This window comes from Nomascus leucogenys, chromosome 14 (assembly GCF_006542625.1).
Source record: "Nomascus leucogenys isolate Asia chromosome 14, Asia_NLE_v1, whole genome shotgun sequence".
In the NCBI taxonomy this organism is placed as follows: Eukaryota; Metazoa; Chordata; class Mammalia; order Primates; family Hylobatidae; genus Nomascus; species Nomascus leucogenys.
The window spans coordinates 11,917,883-11,939,810 of NC_044394.1; the positions used below are offsets into that span (position 1 = coordinate 11,917,883).

The 21,928-nt window shown below is 49.8% G+C and overlaps 1 protein-coding gene across 1 annotated transcript in view; it reads right to left on the minus strand.

Moving 5' to 3' along the window:
• Positions 1-1,878: 1,878 nt before the first annotated feature.
• The window catches only part of KCNK12 (potassium two pore domain channel subfamily K member 12), a 63,724-nt gene continuing 43,674 nt past the window's right edge, over positions 1,879-21,928 (minus strand). The window contains exon 2 of the mRNA XM_030826970.1: positions 1,879-14,390. Within this exon, the coding sequence (XP_030682830.1) occupies positions 13,489-14,390 (902 nt within the window). The 3' untranslated portion in view covers positions 1,879-13,488. The remainder of the gene's footprint in view (positions 14,391-21,928) is intronic.

Below are 21,928 nucleotides of genomic sequence, written 5' to 3' on the forward strand. Positions count from 1 at the left end.
GCTTGTTTTACCACTGCCTTTGGGGGACAGTGGCAGCTGTGGCAAATCTCTCTGGAGTTTCTCTAGCAGGAGCGAAGCACCTAAAGCACATGGGTGCAGGAGCAACCAGGCCTGCACCCATAGACATGGTACAGAGAGGAGCAGGGGAAGCCTGCTGCCTGCAGACTTCAGGAGGAGAGAGGTAGGGGTGGCGCAGGGGAGAAGGCCTTAATGCCTTCAGGGAAAGGAGTCAAAGAGGAATACCCAGGAGACAACTAGACTTTAGAATTCTTGGGGCCAGAAGCTTGATAGCTTGATTCCACCTCTAGTGCTTTCTTTTATATTTCTTTCTCTTTCTTTCTTTCTTTCTTTCTTTCTTTCTTTCTTTCTTTCTTTCTTTCTTTCTTTCTTCTTTCTGTTTCTTTCTTTTCTTTCTTTCTCTTTCTTTCTTTTTTGCTCTCTCTCTCTCTTTCTCTCTCTCTCTAATTCCTTATTAGGGAGGGCAAGGGTGAGGATATGTGGGGTGGGGAGAAGCGAACGTTCCAAGTTTCTAAAACAGTGACTCTCTTGGACGCTCTAGCCAGTAGAAACCTCCCTCCCACTCTCTTGCCCCAAGCTCTGGTGCTTAGAAGAGCATCAAGGGAAGTTGGAACCCAGAAGAGGGAGACAGATTGAGGGACTGCTGTGAAATGTTGGGGTGTTTGGTGAATAATATTAGAAGTTGGGCTGGCAGAGACCCTGTCACATAAACATTAAATCAACACTGGAGACTGAGCATTTGTTAGAAATGTAAGCGGGAATGGCAGAAAACTTGTTTTTAAGGGAAAGCATGTTAGGGCTTATGTTCAGCCTCCATCCTCTGAAGGCAAAAGTTAGCAAAGTCGATTTATGGCATTGCCTTTTCTGGGAACTTTATCTCGTTTGGTGGGGTTCCCATCTCTATCTCCCAGGAGCCAAGACTTTCCCCTCCCTCTGCTCCAGCAGAAGCCAGTCTCAGGCAAGGCTCCCTGTACCTCATTTACACCCTGGTGTGAATATGTTATTGTACCCTCTCTCCTGGAGGTGTCTGCATTCCGAGACTGAACTTTTCTGTGAAAGTCACTGTCACTGTGAAAGGCAGTTCAGCCCCCAGGGATTGAAAAAGGAAATCATTTTGGGTAAAGGGACAGTTAGTCCAAATTTTTTCAGTTGCAAGTAAACCTAACTCAGCCAGTAGGCAAAGGGGGAAATTGCTGGTTTGAACTGGTGGGAAGAAAGCTGAGGAAACTCCTACACTTGGGGGAAGAACTGCAGGTGCCTGGCTGCAGGGAATGCAGCTGGGGCTCAGGACCAGGCAGCTGCCCTGCCTCTGCTTCCTTTGGCACAGCGGCCTCCTCCCTTCAAGTAGGCAGATGCTCCCTGTGGCAGAGGACAGCAGCTGATTGGCAGCCCAGCAGGGAGGATGTGGTAGACAGGCACTCAGCATCTCTTCTACCCTCCTTCTAGAGGGCTATCCTGTACCGTTGAGGCTAAAAGACTGAAAACCACATTTCCCAGCCTCTCTTGCAGCTACCAATCTGGATGAGATTTAGATTCTACACATTAGATGCACTTTAGCAAGATTTTCAAAAGCAGATTGGAGAAGGAGCCCATGCTTCTGCTGGTTTTTTTGCTGGCAAGTGAGGGGTTCTGTTTTTCCTGGAATGGCTTTATCATGGTGGCATCTGAAAAAGGTTATTTCTTGATCAGAGAGACAGCAACCCCCTCAGTGACCTGGTTCTGTGGGTGTGTCTCTCCTGAGAGTTAATCCCAGAGCTCAACCTAGAGCTCAACCCTAGAGTCTCTTAAGGCTTCCCAGGGGTGGGGGTGCATTTAACAGTCCAAGTTGAAGAGAAAATAAAGGCCATTAAAGACCAAACATTGAGCACTGAGTGAAAAAGTTTTATTGCCAAACAGGAAATCTGATTCAGGCCAGGGTCTTGGAAGGTTGTTCAGGATGAGATGGGGAAGGAGAAATGGGGTAGGTCTTTGAAAACCAACAGATTGCAAATTCTCTGTCCCATAGCAGGAAACCGCAGTCTCTGAGTGATGTCAGCTGGCTGCCAACACGTCAGTTGTATCAGCATTAGCTGGCTGAAGGTGGCCTGCTGTGTGCAGATGGTACCTGGCACAGGATTGCGGTGTCCAGGTGTCTCTCCTTAGCACATAAGACCCTGTCTGAGGACTGTGGCATGACGTGCTGGAGTCACGATTCTGTCACCCAGTCAGGTCATCAGTGTCAGAGAGCTAGGTGGCCAGGTTGGAGTTGATTGCCAATGATAGGTATTTTTCTGCTTAAATCAGCTGGACTGGATTCTATTGCATTAACTTGACCCTGACTCATGCCGCCAGGCCTAATTTATAAACCAAAATAAGAAAGGGCTACTCCACCCCCTCCAATTTGTGTAAGGCCAGGGGACCTCCCCCCCACTCCCCAACCTGAGGCATGGACCCTCCCTTAGATCAATGGCTGTATCTCTGAGAATGCGGAACCGTGATTAATCCAGCCTTGATGGGGAGGCAGCAGGAACTGTAGGCATTCTCACTTCACACCCATCCCAATCCCCTCCCCCTTGCTGTCCTCTTGTACAGAGGACTGAAAGCACAACACTCTCCCCCTCTTTCCCTTATAGGTGGTGATGATCATGTGACTCTCTTCTGGTCAATGAGATGCAGCAGAAAGTCCTAGGAAGGCCTAGGAAAAGTCCTGTTGGGAGAGAACATTTTTTACCTTCTCCCTGCTACTTCTTGCTACTAGTACCATGGACGTGAGCCTTGGAGGGGTAACTACCATCTGGCACCTGGGGTGGCAAGCCAACATGGAAAGGATGGCAGAGAGGGAAGGAGGAGCCAGCCTTACCGATGTCATCACTGTCACTGCGCTAGCCCCAGACCACCTGCTCCAGAGTTCTGATTATGGTAATGAAATAAACCTTGATTTTTATTCCTTAAAACTACCCTTCAATGGGTTTTCTGTTCATTACAGTTGAATGCTTTCATAACTGATACAGGAGGGACCCTATGATTGGCAGTTCCACTAGACTGCATGGAGATGGGTGGAGTTATCTAAAAGAACAGAGATAGTGTCCCTAGAAGAAGGGGACAGGAAAGCATCCTGGGTACACAAAAGTCAAGGCTCCAGGATCTGCCCTGGGGGCTATCTCAACACCCCTACACTCTCACTGCAGGTAGTTGGTAAGCTATGAATATAACCAACTCTCGTGGTTTATCTCTGTTCAGTGGAACATAGCAGCACTGTGACCTGCCCACGAGAAGATGGATTTTTAGAACTTAGAGCAATTTTAGGTAGAGGAGCAGACAAGATGGCGTATGGGAGAAACAGATCTATTAACCCTGGTATTAATATTAACTGGCTGCCGAGAATATATGAAGAATAGCTTATTCTTTGCCATGTTGAAGATAGAAAAGGAATGAAGGGCTGGAGAAGTAGAGCTGGGCGAAGCACAGAGCAGCCCAGTGCTTGGCATGGGACTCAGATCTGAAGCAGCCTCTCCGGACTTCTCTGAGCCTGCCCCCGGTGGTATGACTGTGATATCCCTGCTTCTATAGTTGCCAACCAACATGTCCTAGCTCTCAGACCATAGAGGGCCGGATTCATGTCTCATTGACTGTGTAATCTCCGTGTGGCCCAGTACAGAGCATGCACACAGTAGGTTCTCACATATGTTTGTTGAGTGAATGAACACAATACCAAACGAATGGACAGGACAGAGCTGTGGGCTAGCAGGAAGGACATCTGGCTTTTGCTTGAATTAGCTAGTGAATTGCTGTGTGGCCTCCTTACTGAGCCTCATTTCCCTCTGTCTGCAGAGTCAAGCAAATCTTGCATTTTTTGTTCCCCTGCTGCCAGAGCATGGCAGAGTAAATGTGTGAGTTGAAGGGAGCAACCTCATGAGGTTTTGCTTTGTGTCTTAATTACAGCCATTTGTGGAATTAGGCTTTTAATATAAATATTTGTGTGCCTGCGTCTGCATATATGTATTTGGACCAATGCTCTCGTGTGTGCAAATATATGTATTCCAAAGAAATCTGTCCAGAACCCCAGCATCTGTGGTGTCTGTGGTGGGAGGGGCTTCCATATTACAGAGAGATGCCCACAGTGCATGATGTTACCTGTACAGGTGTGACATCACAGAGTAACCAAATGCTTTTGCCCTGGGGGTGGGAGAGGGATGGGTGCACGGTGAACAGCAGGTGGGGTCTTTCCATAGGGGATGAGGAAGACAAGGCCACTTGGAGGCAGAAGAGACCACAGTGGGGCATGATGGTTGGGGAAGGCCTTTTACTTCTGCTGCTTAAGGATGCCCTGGAGTTCAGGCTTTCGGATCCCAGAGCTCTCATTAGAGCAGCCCTATGTTGTAGACTTTTCTGCAGTGACAGAAATGTTCTATATCTGTGCTATCCAATATGGTAGCCACAAGTTACATGTGGCTATTGAACGCTTGAAATGGGGTTAGTGCAATTGACGAGCTGAAAATTTAATTTAAATTCACTTACATTTAAATAGCTGTGTGTGGCTTGTGGCTACCTATTGGACTGTGCAATTCTGGAGAATGGTACTTTACTTGTCCTTGGGGAAGCAGAAACAAATGAAAACGAGGATCTGGAGCTCATGAAGGTTCTCACGGGGTGGGGTATGTGTGTTGAAGCTGCACCTTCAGCAGGAACCTGGCCAGTCCTTAGTGGAGGACATTTCCTTCCATCCTGCATCCAGATGGCTGGTCCTGCTCCTCCCAGTCCATGGAGAAAAAAGAATTGAACAAACTATCTAAGCTGGGTCAGGTACTCTGCAGATGTTTGCTGAGTATCATTCTTGATGGAAATCCCCGTGGAACTCCTACATTTTCTCCTCTCCTCTCCTTCCTTTCAGAACCTCAGAGTGACAGAGCCAAAAGACCAGTGCCTCATTTTGCTGACATGGAAAAGGAAACTTCGTGGGGGAAAGAGATCTGCTTGCAGTTGGCCAGAGACAGAACCGGGGCAGCGGTAAGCTCTCATGACCTGGTGTCTGTTGCCTTCTGGTTAAGTTTTTCATTTGTAATTCTACAAACATCCCTTCTGTAAGCATTTCTCTCAAAATGGAGTAGGAAGCTCTCAAAAATGGACCAGAAAGGGGTCAGGAATGTAACTTTCTCTGCCCAGATTCCAGGACTTACAGTGAGAAAGAGCCTTCTGGGAACTTCACAATGGCTAAAGTGTGCTAATGGGATGATGTGCCCTTGTACACCCACTGCCTCTGAACTCTGCTTTGCATTGCTGAGCAAACTACATTTCCCAGGATTCCTTGTTGGATTCCTTCCAAACAGGTTTACCACTGGGAGAGCCTGTTGGTGGGGGAGGGCAGGAAGAGGGAGGAAAGAGGAAGGGACTCACTTCCTGTTTCCAGCTGAAGTCTAAATCAATCCAGTAACAACAGGTAGCTATCATACTACCCTCATTGTCACCCCTCAGAGGTCCCACTGCAGCTGCATAATGTCCCCTCAGTGACCTGAACATGAGATGAACAACACTGTTCTTGGGAGTACCAGCCTCGCTTGGTACATGGCCACTTTGAATAAAATGTACCTTTTCCGGATTATCTTGCAGCTATATTAGGTCATGTGACAAAGTTCTGGCCAATAGCAAGGGAACACAAGTGATGTGTACAGATAGAAGTGTCTGATACTACATAGATTATGCTTGCACTCACTCTTAAGAGAGAGACATGAACTTTTACCCACAGAAGCCATTATTATTTTGAACCTCTGTTAGAGTGGCTTGAATCTGTATCCTAACTAGTATCCCTAATGTGTGACCCATGAAAATTAGCCAGGCAGCACCAGTTCCAAAGAAGCTCACACTCCCCTGAGGCTGCTTCTGCCAAGGTCACTGATATTTCCCTTTGCTAAATCTCGTGGGTGTTTTCTTCAGTCCTTGTCTTAATCACTCAGTGGCACTTGGCATTCATTCCTTCTTGAAGCCCTTGTTTCCCTTGGCTCTGTGGCATCCCGTGTTCTTGGTTTTCTCCCACATCTCTGACCCTCTTTCCTTAGTCTTTTTTCTTCTTCCTCCTGTCCCTTAAATGCTGGTTGTGATCCTCTTTTTATCTCCTTCTACACACTCACAGCCTGAGTAATTCACACCATCTTGATGCTGAGAACTTCCAAAATGTTGGTATAGCCTGGATCATTGTTATGAGCTCTAGACTCACAATGCCAATTGCTTGGTGGAAACCCCTCCCCCATGGTTATCTCATGGGTCCCTCAAGTCCAACTTCTCCTTCACTGAACTAATCACCTCTTCTGTTCCTCCTCCTGGGTTCCCAGGCTCAGTGGTGGCACCACTGTCTACCTGGCTGCTTAGCCTGAGACCTGGCTCCGTCCCAATTCCTCTCTCTCAGTCTTATCATCCCCATCCAGGCAAATCATTGATTCTGTGGACCTACTCTTTTGGGTGTCCCTCAAATCTCTCCACGTCTCTCTGTTCTCACTAGCACTACCTTGGTCCACCCTGCCATCTGCTTTCCTCCTCCACTCCTGCATTCTGAGTCATTTTCGGCAGCACATGCATCCTTAAAACCCCTCCACTGGCTTGCCAATGTCCTCAGGATTAGGCGAAAAGTCTTTGCTTTGTTTTACAAGGCCCTTTGCTATCTGGCCCCCCCATTACCTCCTTTGCTGTGCATGCCCCAGTCCTGCAGAACTACACACAGTTCCCCCAACAAGCCCCTGCTCTGCTCTCCCCACACACGGCTCCTCTGCCTGGGCCACTCTTCCTGCTCCTTGTCAGCAGGCTTGCTGCTCTCAGGCTCAGCATGGACAGCTGCTTCTGAGAGCCTTCTCTGCCTACCGAGGCTGGGTGGCTGCCTCTCTTTGGTGTGCCCATGGCAGCCCAGAATGCCTGGTGGACAGGGAGCCCTCAGCAGGCTGTACTGCAGCGCCCTGCCCCCATCAGCCTCCAGGAGCCTGGAGTCCAGGGACAGCAAGGGCCGTCCTGTCTTTCTCACCCTTGTCTCTCCAGCCCCTAACACAGGGGATGCCCGACCCCAAACTAGACGAGTTACTTGACCTCTCTGACCCAAGACAAAATGGGAGGAGAGTGCTAAATTTCCAAGATTGGCCAGGGGATTAAATAAGATAAATATGCAAGTCTCTTATCCAGGGGCCTGGCTTGGTAAATATAAAGTTCTTTTTTCTTTTCTTCCTTTTTCTTTTTTTTTCTTTCTTTTTGAGACAGGATCTTACTCTGTCACCAAGGCTGGAGTGCAGTGGCATGATCATGGCTCAATGAAACATCGATTTCCTGGGCTCAGGCGATCCTTCCACCTCAGCCCCCTGAGTCTCTGGGACTACAGGTGTGCATCACCATAACTGGCTAATTTTTTGTATTTTTAGTAAAGACAGGGTTTTGACATGTTGCCTAGGCTGGTCTCGAACTCCTAGGCTAAAGTGATCCACTTGTCTCAGCCTCCCAAAGTGCTGGGATTATAGGCATGAGCCACCGTGCCCAGCTAAAAGTTCCTTTTTAAAATCTGCTTGTTAGATACACCCATAGAAAGGTAACTGGCCACAGAAGGGAGAGGAATGGTAGTCCATCCAGGGATCACTGGAGTGTCATATGAAATGTTATAGGAATCACAAGCCTTAGAACTTGAAAGGAACCCAAGGATCATCTAGGCTACTTCATGCAGGTAAAACAGCCACCTGTGCCCATCACATAGCTGGGGCACAGCTGGAGACCCCAACAGAGAGGAGAGCTGATGGGTGACCGGAACTCAGGCCTCTCCACCATGGCAGCCTAGCTAATGGGTCTTGACTGGAAGCTAACAGGAAGGCCTCTTTCCAGAAACACTGTAAGCCAGTGTTTCTCAGATTGTTGGGTGTAATTCATAGGCAGATCATGAAATCAGTTTAATAGCTTTGACCAGCATTAAACCATTTATGCCTAGTGTTCCCTTATTGGAACACTAAGTCTGTGAGAGTTATTTACATCCTACTGCTTAAGGTCATCGCCAAGATCTGATTTTTTACACAAAAAATTTGCAACCTCCAGCATAAATGGGTTACAATAAAACTAAACAATACCAGAATGAAAAATAGTGCATGATCTGTACAGTATAGTTGTACAAAACTTCTTGTTTTATCATTTGATGTCATGAAAGTCCCTGCTGTAGATAAAAGATGGAGCTCATGCTTTTGAGTGGTCATGCTCAACAGGGTGGGGAGCCCAGGGGAGTGGGGAGTGATTGTGTAGACAGAGGTGGGTGGGGCCAGTGTGAGCCTGATGGTCAATTACTTCTCATTTCTAGGGAAAATTGAAGGAAATCTGGAGGGGGCTGTAGAGGGGAGAGAAGCCTCAGTAGAGTTTGCACTATTATTAGGGCAAGTAAGCTCCTTCTGAAAAGAAGGGGTTTGTAAAGGCAACTGGGCAAAAGCAATCTGCTGGAAGAACTTCATCCCCAGCTGACACTGTGGGAAGGACCCCATGCAGAAGCAATAGGGCAACCTGGTCCCATATCCTCATGAAATGTCTCTTATAATTGTGACATCTTGCAATTGTGGAGGACTTTACACTTTTCAGAGTTCCTAGCCCCTCATTTATTTCTCATAAGACCACTGGGAGGTGGGGGGATGGTATCATTATCCCACTTTAGAGATGGGGAAACAGGATTGGAGTGAGCTAAATGACTGCCAGATCCAAAACTGGAATTCAGACCTCCTAGTTTCTAAGTGGATGCTCTTTCTACACCACCATAATGTGAGTGTTCTGTGTTTACAGAGTGTATTCAAGTCTATGACTGCCCATTAGAATCCCCCAAAAAAATTCCAGGGCTGGCCTGAGTTGCTCCTTAGACCAATGAAATCAGACTCCTGGGAGTATGGCCCGGGCCATACTTTAAAGCTCCATTTGGAGAGCCTCGTGCACAGCCAGGTTAGGGCCATCTCCCAGTCCCCCAGCCTTGGCCCAGCCTGGCCAAGCTGCCCAGGAGGTCCCTTGGTGCCCTGGGCTCTGTTTCACTGTTGTTTTGTAGAGTAACTTCCCAGTGATGCTGCCACTGCCCCATCCTAACAGCTGAAGTCCCCCGGGCCCTCCTGAGAGGAGGTGTGAACTGGAAGATGGGGAGGCAGGCGGCTCTGACAGACAGAAAGCAAACAGCTCAGAGGGGTGGCAGGCTGCATTTTATTCATCGTTAATTTAAACACCCTTCAAGTCCTCTCTTGGAATGCTGCTCAGAAAAATAGATGTATTGTTTGAGAAACCCTGCAGGCTTGTCCCGCATGCTCTAGCCCCCTCCTGAGAGAACAGATAGCATAAAAAATGATTTGTAAAGCAAGGGGGAGCTTCCTTAGGGAAGAAGGGGAAAGGGAAGAGGGTCTGGGGCCAGGTCCAAGTGCAGAAATCTTCAATGCATGAGACTAGCGTGGAAGGTGTAGCAATTATGCTCTGGGGTGCCTGAAAGTGCCAGAGCTGCTCCAGGGGCAAGAGTCCAGGCCCCAAGTCCATGCTGATGAGCCCACCCTGGGGGTCAGGAAAGGCCTCAGCAGGCCCTCCCTCCCTCCCTCTCCACCCTACAAAGTGAGGAGCCTTCAGAGTCACCACGAGCACATTATACAACAATACAACAACCCTGCAACAGATGAAGCCCCAGCGCCTCTTCTGGACTCAGAAGTGCCCTAGGCTGGCTGTCTGGCTGTGCTTTCCAGACAGTGTGCATGTGGAATTGTGCTTTTTAAGAATGTAAAAAGTTACAGTAAGATCGAACCACAGGGCCCGTCGCTCCTATGGTCTCCGCCTGACTGGGCTGCCGTCTGCCTCAGTTCCCCAGAAGCTTCTCCTTTGGCCATGAGGGCTCAGTCACCCCTCACCCCAGAGCCCACAGGAAGAGGGGGTCTGCTGGGAGGCCAGTCTGAAGGACGGAGGATCCTGGGTCAATTTAGCAGCTATTTTCCAGGGTTTGGCTTGGGTTTGGATGCTGGCTTCTGTGTGAAACCTGAATACATGCAAATTGTACATAAAACTCCCCCAAGGCAGAGAGGGATTTTCCAGGCCCTGGTACATCTCTAGAGAGTTAAAAATGGGAAATCTTTCTTCTTAAAGTGGCCCAGACAGACTTTTCCTTGGGGAAAAGGGTTAGTAGCTCTTTGTAAGGCTGGTGTGTATATATGTGTGTATATATATACATATATGCATGATGCTGTGCAAATGCCTAGGGCTGTCTGGCATTTTCAACAAAATGAGAGCCTGAGATTGCCTAAGCCTTCTGATGCCTTCTCCAGGCCTGTTGGCACTGCTTCATTCAGAGGACACAAAGGCCTGACCACTTGGCTTTAGCAAGCTAGGACACCCAGGGTGGCTTCTTTATGTTGCTGCTCAGCTCTGAGAAGGCTGCTCGCCAAGACTCTGGCTTCTATGTGGCCACAGCCATATGGCGAGGGCTTCGTGGAGCTCATTCCACCTTTAAGGGAGCCGCACAGCACCAGCATGATGGGTAAGTCCAGGCCTAAGGTTAGGAAGCAACTCCTGGAGCGTGAGGAAGTTGTAGGCTACAGTGAGCTACCAGTGGTGGGCAAACTGGAGACCCCCAAGACAGTGAGAGAGGCCACAGCATCTGAGGGAATGGAGCTGTTTCTTGGCCTGAGGTTCAGAAGAACCTGCACCAAAGAAAGGCATCCCTATCAATGTCACTGTTCCTGAAATGATGGGAGAACCACATCCCTGCTTCAGGGAAGCAGCCCCTGGCGTCTGGGGCGCTGAGCCCTTTGGCCTGAGATGAAGGATGATGGTGTGACGTATCATGGCAGTGTGACTAAGACTGGGTTGGGGGATGGGGACAGGGGAACATAGGCAAAAATACACATGTGCCACTGGATCCTGAGCTGCCATTGTACCTTGGAGGACTGGCGTTTCTCTGGGAAGTTGGGAGGTGGGAAGGGGAAGGGTCTCATTTTCCTGCCCTTTGAAACCATGCTTACGATTCCTTTAGAAGATTGCTCAAGCTGCCTCCAATTGCCTCTTTCCAAAACCAAAGCATAAGAAAACAAGTAAAAACAGCTGAGGCTGCAGCATAAGCAACTTAGGATAGAGTCTAGGAAGCACCGCCAACAGAGAAGACTGCCAAGAAACGTTTCAAGTTTTTCTTCTCTGGAGGTGGGTCCTGGTTCCTCCCGTGGAGACCAGGATTCTCTGTAGTCCTGCACGCTGGGCGGGGGATTGCCTGGAGGTTTCTTTAGGCCTGTCTAGCTCACACAGTCTTGATGCCAGGGTTTTAGGCTGCTGTACTGTTGCTGGGGCTCACTTCCTGTGGGTAGGCTGTTATTTTGCCCGCAGATCAAGTCCTCACTGTCTAGATGCCTCTATCATGGGGATCTCTTCTTCCCTCTCTGGATGGCTCTGATCCCTAAGTTATTTCCTGTTGCCTAGGTAACACCTCTAATTGGATGCCTTTTAATCCTTCCCTTTTTTAAAGGGATAAACATGGATTTTATTTCTAGGTCCTGTCAGAGGGCCCTGCCCTAGAAAACATGTGCCCCGCTGAGTGGACAATCCCTTTACTGTGACCGCAACCATGGCTTGGATGGGGGGCACTCACTGGGCTGGCCTGACAGTCACAGTGAATCCTGAAAGCATGGTTTTCACAGGAGCCCACCCTTCATGATTTAGCAAGACTGACCTGTCTCCTGGCCAGCGTTGCTTCACTGGCTTCACCCCAGATTAGGGCCTGTGTTTAAAAACCAATCCCAACTCACATCAGAAATTACCCCAAATAGCTGGAGAGTCACTGAGATCTCAGGTAAGCTTTCCCTTCCTGCCATGAACTAGAAGGGGAAAGAAGAGTTTGACATTCAAGTTTGACTCTAATGCTGCGTGCGTGAGCGCATGCGTGCATGTTTGTGTGTGTGTGTGTTCCAGGCACATTTGCCAGGGAGAGAGATTTCACAGCATGGCTCGAGCTGGAGGCGGTGAGGCGGTGCTTTTCTAAGACTTCCTATCAGAAGCTGTGCATACTGGTGGGTCACGCCGTGCCTGTATAAACTCTGGCACCTGTCCTTGCCCTCATCATAGATGAGAAAAATGGGCAGAGAGAGTGTTCGTTTACAGCCCCAGACCACCATCCTTTCAATGAAGCCTGGGTATCTGGCCTTCCTCCAGGTCAGGGACCCCCTGTGCTGCAGAAGGCAAGTCTGGGAGAATCTGTCCCTTAGCCTGAGAGCAAAACTGTAATCCTAACATTACTTCCATCCACCAGTTTCACCAGCTCCCTCCTTCCTGCCTTCCTCTGCCTCTAATAGGCTGTGCATGGAGAAAACAAATCCTCTTGATAAACAATATTTAGAAAGGGATTCTATCTTTCCTGACCCCAAATACATCATGGCCTCTGGAGCCGAATACCCTGACATTTGCAAGATGGCTTCTTTTGGGTTCCTGGTGCTGCAGGCCCTGGTTCCCAAGGACGCAGCTGGCAGAGCTGCCTCCTTCAGAGGAGGAGGAGGAGAAGCTGGAGGGCTGCGCCCGGCAACCCCATGATCTCTTAAAGGGGGAAAAGTTGAACTGATCAACAGTAGTTAAGAAAAAAAAAATCCAGACCAACAAAGAAATATCTTGTCTGAGAATACCCAGATATTCCTGGTTAATACTGAAAAGCACTGCTGCGGATGAGCTTGTGAAAGGAAGGAAGGTTGGGGGATTCAAGATCTGCCGATCCGAGCCTGGAGATCAGCCAGCTAAAGCCCAGCAGGGCTCCTGCGGCCTCAGCGCTCCCCTCCTCACAGGTGCCCTGGACCGCCCACCATTAGAAGTAATTGCCCTGTGCTCTGTGCTAAATGGACTAACTCTGAGCTGAGAAAGGCCAGCTAAGCCCCTCACCACTGCAATTTCCAAATCTGGGGGAAATGCCACAGTCCGCAAGTTGGTGCTATGTTTCATCTCATTGCATAATACTACACCATTCTCTGTGTGTAGTGGCTGTTCTATATATATACATCGGGAGGCAACATATGGCTGTCCCTACCCCCACCTGTCAAAACTGTGACTATATCACTTCTGACGACCAGAAGGAAGCTGCTAGGCTGGGCCAGGATTCTAAATGCTGAGGAGGTAATTCAGAGCCACGAAAAGTTGCACCATATGCTTTGGGGTTGCCGGCTGCTTCTGTGCATGGGGACGGGGTTTAGTGCCAGTCTGCAAAACCCTCCTCGCTGCGGTATGCCCTGGGTGGGGGCCTGGGGAGCCACGTTTTCTCTCCCTGAAGGAGAATCTGCTGGGGACCACAGTTCTCCAAGAGGGGACTCACAAGGAACACAGGCGTCCCCAAAACCTGCCCTTGATAACATCAGGCCTGGCCAAATAGTATTTCTTTAAAAAAATTTTTTTTGTTTCATTTTATTGGATAAAGATTAAGAAAGCGCCAGCAGTGACTGAGAGAAGGGAAGCAAACCACGCCCGGCGGCCCCGCGGCCTGGAGAGGGTCCCCAGCGCGGGCGGACGGGCCGTCTACCTGGAGGCGCTGGTCTCGGCCAGCCGGTTGTTCATGATGCCCAGCGCGCCCACGCCGCCCGAGAAGCCGTTCTGGCGCGTGTTGACGCACACGCTGCGCGGGTAGCCGTTGGCCGTCTCCGACAGCTGCTTCTGCAGCAGCGCCAGCGACACCTTGTTGGAGGCCGTGAGGTCGCGCATGGAGATGAGCTCGCCCGAGAGGCGGCGGCCCTCGGCGTCGCTGTCGCGGGCCGCGGGGTCGGCGCCGAGCGCGGCCAGGCGGCGGCGCAGCCGGGAGCCCGGGGTGATGGCATTGCGCCTGGCCAGGGGCGCGCCGGGCGCCGGGCAGCAGCGCGCGCAGCAGCGGCAGCTCAGCTTGCGCAGCATCCAGTTGAGCACCTGCTTGATGAGGATGGAGATGACGTTGAAGAGCGAGTAAATGCAGCACACGCCGAGCAGGATGAAGAGGAAGTTGCCCAGGCGGTAGAGCCCCTGGTTCCGGTAGGCGGCGTGCTGGCTGCTCACCAGGTCCCCGAAGCCGATGGTGCTGAAGGTGACGAAGCAGAAGTACAGCGAGTCCACGTAGTCCCAGCCCTCCACGCTGGTGTACATGGCCGAGGCGCAGCACGACAGCAGCACGGCGAACAGGCCCAGGATGAGCAGCACGTGGTACACCGAGGGCTTCCAGCCCGCCAGGCTGTCCGCCTCCGAGAGCGCGGAGCCGCGGCGGAAGGTGGCAGGCAGCAGGCCGCTGCGGCGCAGCTGGCGCTCCCGGCAGGCGCGCATGATGAAGGCCAGCAGCGAGATGATGCGCTCCAGGAAGAGGTTAAAGAACAGGATGGTCCCGGCGCAGCCGAACAGCCCGTAGGCGATGAGGAAGGCCTTCCCGCCCACCGTCGCGGGGGTGGTCATGCCGAAACCTGTGGAGACAGGGCAGGGTCAGCGCGGTCCTGGCCGCGCAGGTGGTCCTCACTGGGCAGGGCAGGGGGTGGTGGTGCGGGGACGGGGGCATGCAGGTGCTTGCGCGGCTCGTATCTCGAGTGGCACCACTCAGGTGGAGGAAAAACAGCACTTAGTCATTTCTCTCCCTTGGTGGCACTTAATAGGGTTCCTGATCTTGGCAGCCCCTAAACTGATGGAGGAGACATGGCCCTTCATCTTGGGGACCTATAAACCCAAGTGGGTGGGGCAAGGAGTCACTAGGAAGGACCCATCATGACACAAAAAATAGAAACCACTCCTGCACAGGTGCAAACCACTGAGATACCCACAAAGCCAACAAGGGACCCCTGCTCTCCCACTCCTCCAAATTGTTTTTTAAAAACCGTCATCTTTATTTTAGTTCATAAATACGTTAATATACCAGTCTAGGTGAGTTTTGTTGAGTGAATTACAAATATTTACATTAGAAATCAAAACCAACATAGATCTCTTCAAAGATATCTAGCTTCTTATGTGCTTGTGCACTTTTTATACCAGTCTTGTTACTTGGAAACTCCACTGCCTACTTGAGAATAGTGAAAAAAGCCAAGTAATCTTAGTGCTGTGACTAATTTTCACTTTGCAGGCACTTCGAAAAGGCCTTTGGTCAAAGGACCATATTTTCTTTTTTGGGAGGACAGGTTCTTTGTCACTCAGGCTGGATGCAGTGGTACAATCGTAGCTCACTGCAGCCTTAAACTCCTGGGCTCAAGTGATCCTCCCACCTCAGCCTCCCAAGTGATAGAGCTACAGGTGTATGCCACCATGTCCAGTGAATTCTTTGTTATTTTTTCTAGCGGCGGAGAAAGGACCATATTTTCTTAGTCTGCCAACATTTCATGCCTCTGGAATTGGGCCTAAGGCCAAGTGGGTAGTCCGTCACTTCCCTAGTTCTTACAGTGTGAATATGGGGGTGACAAGACAATGTGCATTTCAAATCAATTCCCAGATGACTCCAAAGTCTTACATACTAGAATAGCAGACTTTTCTGTTTAAAGGGCAGTTTTTAAAGAGTTGTCATATGTGCCCAATTTTTTTTCCCAAGTGTGCCGTAGATTTTCGGTCCCTCCTTGTTATTAAAAAAAAAAATCAGTTTACCAACTCTGCCTACTAACTAAAGGACCCCAAAATTAAGTATCAGTGCTCAAAAGTCAACTGCAGCTCCTCTTCTTTCCTCAAGTTATTTGGAATTGTGAATGAATCCGAGCTGAACAACTGCTGACTATGAGTCTTTCTCCAAAAGCCTGGTTTTTAAATGTAACCCATAGTATACCTGGGCAGACAGCCTTGTTAGGGAAGCATTCCATAGGGCTTTGCCTTAATTGGGATTGTTCACTCTGGGACCAGGTAGAGTGTAACCAGGTAGCTAGAGTTAGTGGTCTCTGAAAAGAGCTTTGTGAGGCTGACAAAACGATTGTTTGAGAGTAGTCCACCCACACCCTTCAGAGACTGAGCATGGCTCTGCCATTGGGTGCCGGCTCCTTCTCAACCAAGGATCACCATCAATCATCCTTGCCCACACTTGTGGCCAAAGAAAGGCTCTGGCCCAGCTGGGTCCTGTGCTGCTGGTATATCTAAAATTGCTTTGTTCTGAGAGGTCTACACAACTGCGTATTGCTTCAGGCCCTTATCTTTGTTAACTTACCACTTGTTCAAAGCACAGGCTTTAAGGGTGTCTTTATCAATTGATTTCTGCAGAAGGTGTGGCTGCCTGCCGGTGTGCTCGCCCATGCCATCCAGGGCAGTGCAGAGTGGCAGCTCTGCCTCTCGACTGAGCTCCCTGCCCAGTGCTGGCTGTGATCTGTGGGACCCGTGGTTGCCTGACTCTGGTTATGGGAGAGGGTTTCATCTCTTGGTGGAAAGATTCACTTACTGCTTGGAGTCTGAGCTGAAAAAATGGATCATTTGTCTGAGCAGGACCATGATACCATTCAGCAACTCTGGCAGTGATCAGGGGCATCCCTGTTTAATTTGTGTCCTATGGCAGAAGGGCTACCTGTGCCCTGCCAGTGGGGTGGGGCCAGCCCTGGGAAAGTGGGGAAGAGTTTGTCCTATGTGGCTTACTAGTTTCTTAAACAGACTATAGGAAATTTTTCTTGTAATACTTTCAGTGTACATTCCTTAAGCCTATGTGCTAACAATCATTTTCTAGACTGTCTGAAGGAAATGCCCAGTTGCCCGAGTGTGGTGTTGATCTTATACTTAATGACTCAGGTTAGGGGAAAATCTTATGATGTTACCCACGTTGAGGAAGATAGATTATGTCCCTAGATTTACAGAAAGTGAAAAAAACCAAAATAGCTGTGTAACCAAGAACTTGATAGAGGGATTTTGCTACATTTTAAAGCCACACTCAAGTTATTGAGTTTATAAAGAAATCAACTCTGAATTTACATGGCTATAAGTGGAGTGGGAGTATATGTGTATATTTATAAAACGTTTTGGACCAATAACCTAAATGTCTAACAACACAACTAAATGACTGTCTATTCATAAAAAGGAAAACTATACAGCAATTAAAAAGCATGAACCATAGCTACTTGCAACAACACTGATAAATCTCACAAAAAGAATGTGGAACAAAATAAGCTGGACACAAAATAATACATTCTGCATTATTCCATTAATATAAAATTCAAAATCAGACCAAACTACAGCCTTTTTTAGGGATGCATGCATGGTTGGTAAAATTATAAGGGAAGGCAAGGAAGTAATTTTGATAAAAGTCAGAAGTGGGATTTCCTCTAGAGTATGGCAGGGGGTAGTAGCTGAGAGGGGACATAGGGACCTCTGGGGTGCTAGAAATGTTTTTGTTGACCTGGGTGGTAGTTACATGTGTGTTAGCTGTATAATAATTTGTAAAATTGTATGTTTTGTGAGTTTTTTTGTACTCATAGTGAGAAAAAAAATTTTTAATTTCTAGACTGTTAGAACTCTCAGATACCCAATTCTGACATACCCCTCACTGTATAGGTGAGGGAGTAGGGGCTGAGGGGCTGTGACCTGCGTCTCGGGGACAGACTCCCACCTCTTTGTCCTGGTTTCAAGCCTGGTACATAGACCAGTATACAGAACACTGCGTCTACTCACTGAGGGAAAACAAAATCTCTTATAGAAGGATAACTCTGTTAAATTCCTAAGGAAATTGAAAATCCTGGGCCTGGAAAACCAATACTTTGTCTAACTAAGAAAACGTTGAATTGGATTTTTCAGCTGAAGCCTCAAAGCTGAGAACAGTATGTGTACATTTCTCCCCATTCTAAAGAGAAGTTCCAGACACATCCATGCTGGACTTAATAAAACAGCAAAACAGGTCTGGGGCTAGCAACCCCCCACACCCCCACCTCCAGGCTGTACGGAAAGGCTGGGGATTGATGGGATCGTCCATCAATTGGGAAGTTGTTGTGGGGAGTTGTTGTGGCAGTGGGGAGTGCTGTGGATTCTTTCACTTACCCCCAGGCCAGGGGATGGTTGGAACAGGGAAGGTCAAGAGGACTTATGGAGCTTCAGCAAGAGAAGAGCCCGGCAGCTCACTTCCTAGCTGGCTGGGCACAGCCGCTCACAGGCCCACCCAGAGTGGAGCATGGTGAGAGTTCTGGGAGAACCCGGCAGTGTCCCCTGGAGTCCAGAGCTGTGCTGGAGAGTTCTCTGGGTGGGAGGCTGACTGGGGCAGCCCCCACAGGCAGGGGAGGAAGAGGGCAGTCACAGGAGCCATCTGCACTTTGAGGGCTTGCTGCATCAGGAGATGTGAGGGTGACCAGTGGATACTGGAAGGAAGAGATCTGAAGAGACTGCTCAAGAGGGCTGCCTGCTGGAGCAAGGGGGCCCTAGCAAGAAGAGGCTGAGGGGCAGAGGGCTGGGGGCAGCATGAGAGGGAGTCACAGGAGGAAAGATGGAGAGGGCAGTGCCCACTCAGGGAATGAGGCAGGGAGTGGTCCCTGTGCAGGGCTCCCAAGGACCCATAAATAGGCACCATGAAAGCACATATGCCTGTTCTAACAGGAAGCCTTGCAGCCCCACCAGCAAAAGTTAAGAAGGAATGATAGTGGCTCTAGTGATGTAAGATCACCCCCATGACCCATCCACTGCGGGTCCCCTGAGTCATGTGTCAGCCCAGAGCTAGAGGGGGAGGCTAAGCTCTGATTAGAAGTGAATTTGAAGATTTGATTAAACATCTGAGAACGAGTCTCAATCTTAAAACTGATACTTAACAACAACAAACAAAAGAGGCCGGGTGTGGTGGCTCATGCCTGTAATCCCAGCACTTTGGGAGGCCGAGGTGGGCAGGTCACCTGAGGTCAGGAGTTCGAGACCAGCCTGACCAATATGGAAAAACCCCAACTCTACTAAAAATACAAAAAATTAGCCGGGTGTGGTGGTGCATGCCTGTAATCCCAGCTACTCGGGAGGCTGAGGCAAGGGAATCGCTTGAACCCGGGAGGTAGAGGTTGTAGTGAGTCGAGATCACGCCACTACCCTCCAGCCTGGGCAATAAGAGTGAAACTCTGTCTCAAAAACAAAACAAAACAAACAAACAAAAAACAAGAAAAGAAAAGAAAGAAACTGGCTGAGCATGGTGGCTCATGCCTGTAATCCTAGAACTTTGGGAGGCCAAGGTGGCGGATCACTTGAGGCCAGGAGTTTGAGACCAGCCTGGGCAACTTGGCAAAACCCCGTCTCTACTAAAACTACAAAAATTAGCTGGGCATGGTGGTGTGCGCTTGTAATCCCAGCTACTTGGGAGGCTGAGGCATGAGAATCACTTCAATCAGGGAGGCAGAGGTTGCAGCAAGCCAAGATCGCGCCACTGCCCTCTAGCCGGGGTGACAGAGCGAAACTCCGTCTCAAAAAACAAAAACAAAAACAAAAACAAAAAAACCCCAAAACATAAAAAGACATAAAAACTATTTGGAAAACTCTAGCATCTACCCAAGATGTTAAGGAATCTAAAAGGGAGTTCTTAAGAGATGAGACAAAGCCATTTCTGGTTTTGGCCCATTTAATAAACTGGTTCCACCTGGATTTTCTCTTCACTGTGGTGAAAGCCACCACCTAACAGTGCTGGCCCTGCCTGCATCATCGCATGTCATCATGACAACCTGTGGGGGAGAACAGCTCCATTCAACAGATGCAGAAACTGCAGGTTAAAGGGTGAAAAGCAGTTGCGAAGGCCCCACAGCTTGGAAGTGGTGGAGCCGAGACTGAAACCCAGGTGTGCTAGCATCTAAAGTTCATGCTCTTTCCACCACATTACACTGTATTCTGAGGGCACTAAGGAAGCTCCATTTTTCTTAAGAAACCAAATTGCAGTCCTCCAGGGCCACAGCCAGGGGAGCATCTTTGTGGGAGAGTGGCTGCTGCTCAGAGTTGTGACTCGCATCCTTAAGAGTCCTCTGTCCTCTCTGGCCCCCTTTCTACTGATCAATCCTGCCCCCTTCACAGGGGAGAGGGGCCATGGCCTGTCCCCTAAAGAGTCTGCCAAGGTAGACTCATAACCTTCCTGTGGCACAGCTCAGACAAGCTGGGCTATTTCCGTAAGACTTGACCCAGGGCTTGGGGACAGCATGAAGAATGAGGTGCAGAGGAGACTGCTGCTTCTGGGTGACAGTCTGCCTGGCTGACCGCAGCCGGGATACTCATTGGCCTCTTGAGGCCCCCACAGGCCTGCCCTGCCTGGCCTACTTTCGTGAGGCCAAGGCCATCTCCTCCATTCTCTGGGGGCCTCTTCTGACTCCTCCAAACTCTTTCATGTCTGGACTCCTGGCTTCTGCCCAAGGCCATCTATTGGCGCTTGGGGTTTCCAGTTAAGGATCTGCCTTTTTCCTGGATGACCAAACCTAGAATGTGACCGGCCTCATGCTCCCTCCTCACAGGGGTGTGGCTTTATCCGAGGGCCTCAGCAAGGCAACCAACACCAGACATGAAGCTGGTAAGACCAACATCCACCTATTCATTCCTTCAGCAAACGTTTACTGTGGACAGCCTCAGGTTGGCAGCATCATGCGAGACTCAGGAATATGGTGGAAAAACAGACAGATGCAGTTCCTGTCCTCACAGTCTCTGGGCTGCCTTCCTAGAGGCCCCTCATTGGGTTTCTTAGCAGTTATGTACAGATCCTGCCCCCTTTGCTGCCAGCAGGCTCACCTCTGGGACAGGGTACGTAGAGTGGGCCAGAACTTGTCCTGGGGTCTTCTCGTGGCCCTGGTTCAGCTTGCATTCAGCATAACAACTTAATCAGGGAGTGCTGCAGGCCCCAAATGATGCTAAATACTAGACTGGCTGTGTAGCACCATCTGCCCAGAATGAAGGGACAGGCGGGTCAGAAGCGTCTCCGACAGCGCAGAGGGCAGCCAGTGAAAGCGTCCTTACTGTCCTGTTCCTGAGGTCTCTCTGTGCCTGCATTACTGCCCTTCTCTTTCCTACAGAGCACGCTCAGCTCAGCCTGGGAGACAAGGTGGGGGTGGAGGATGGTCCATCCTTCTTCTGCATCAAGGCCAGTAGGTTCAGAGCTCTGGGGGGGTGCTGAGACCCTGGGACAGGCTTCCTGCTGAGGGCACTGGGGCCTATGCTTGTGCCACTGCCTAGCCAGTTGCCTCCCAGAGTAGAGGAGCAGTCTCCCAAGCTCTTGCAATTTGTGGGGAGCCAAGCTGCTCTGGAGAGGGGCCTCAAAGCTTCAGCCAGAGAAAAGGCAAACCCAGCCACCCTGAGAATCTCCTCCTCCCCCTCAATCACACCCTGCAGAAGCGTGATCTGTCCCTGGGTTCGCACCAAGCCTGCTATTTTGTTTATGCCACAATTGATCTGCTATCCCAGTTTGCAAAGAGCAGACACTTGGGGGCTTTATTATGCCACTTTGACAAAAGCTGTGAAGCTCGTTCCCACAGCCTGTCTGGTGCCGCCTTCGCAAATGGGGCCCTGGTGACGGGGCCTTCAGAGATCAGCTCAGAGAGCATGGAAGTGAGATGGAGAGGCCAGCACTGATCTGTATCGTGTAGCCCTGGGTGGCAGCCTTGGTTGGGCCCTTGACACACTCCTCCCATCCAGGCCCCCAGCCACCCTGTGAGGGAGGCACTATTACCCGCAACAATGCAGGCAAGGAAATGGGCTGAGGGAGGGGAAGCATTCACTGAAGTTAGTTTGTACGTGGCTGAGCTGACCCTGAAGCCCATGCCCTTTCCACTTGCCAGACAGATGGGAAGTCTTGACTCATTACCCGCTGGAAACTTTTCCTGCTGGGCTCTGCACTGTCAACTGTGAGAGAGGGAAATAAAACGTACTGTACAATCCAATCTGGGATACTTCTGAGAGTGAAAGTGGCTCTACTAGTAATTACCCCAGGACAGCATGTATAAACCAGGGCTGTTCCAAGCAACTGGGACACATGATTAAAATGCAGATTCCATGGCAGGTCCCGCTCAGAGGTTTATTTAGTGGGTCAGAAAATGGGCCCAGGAGTTTCATTTTAACAAATGTCTCC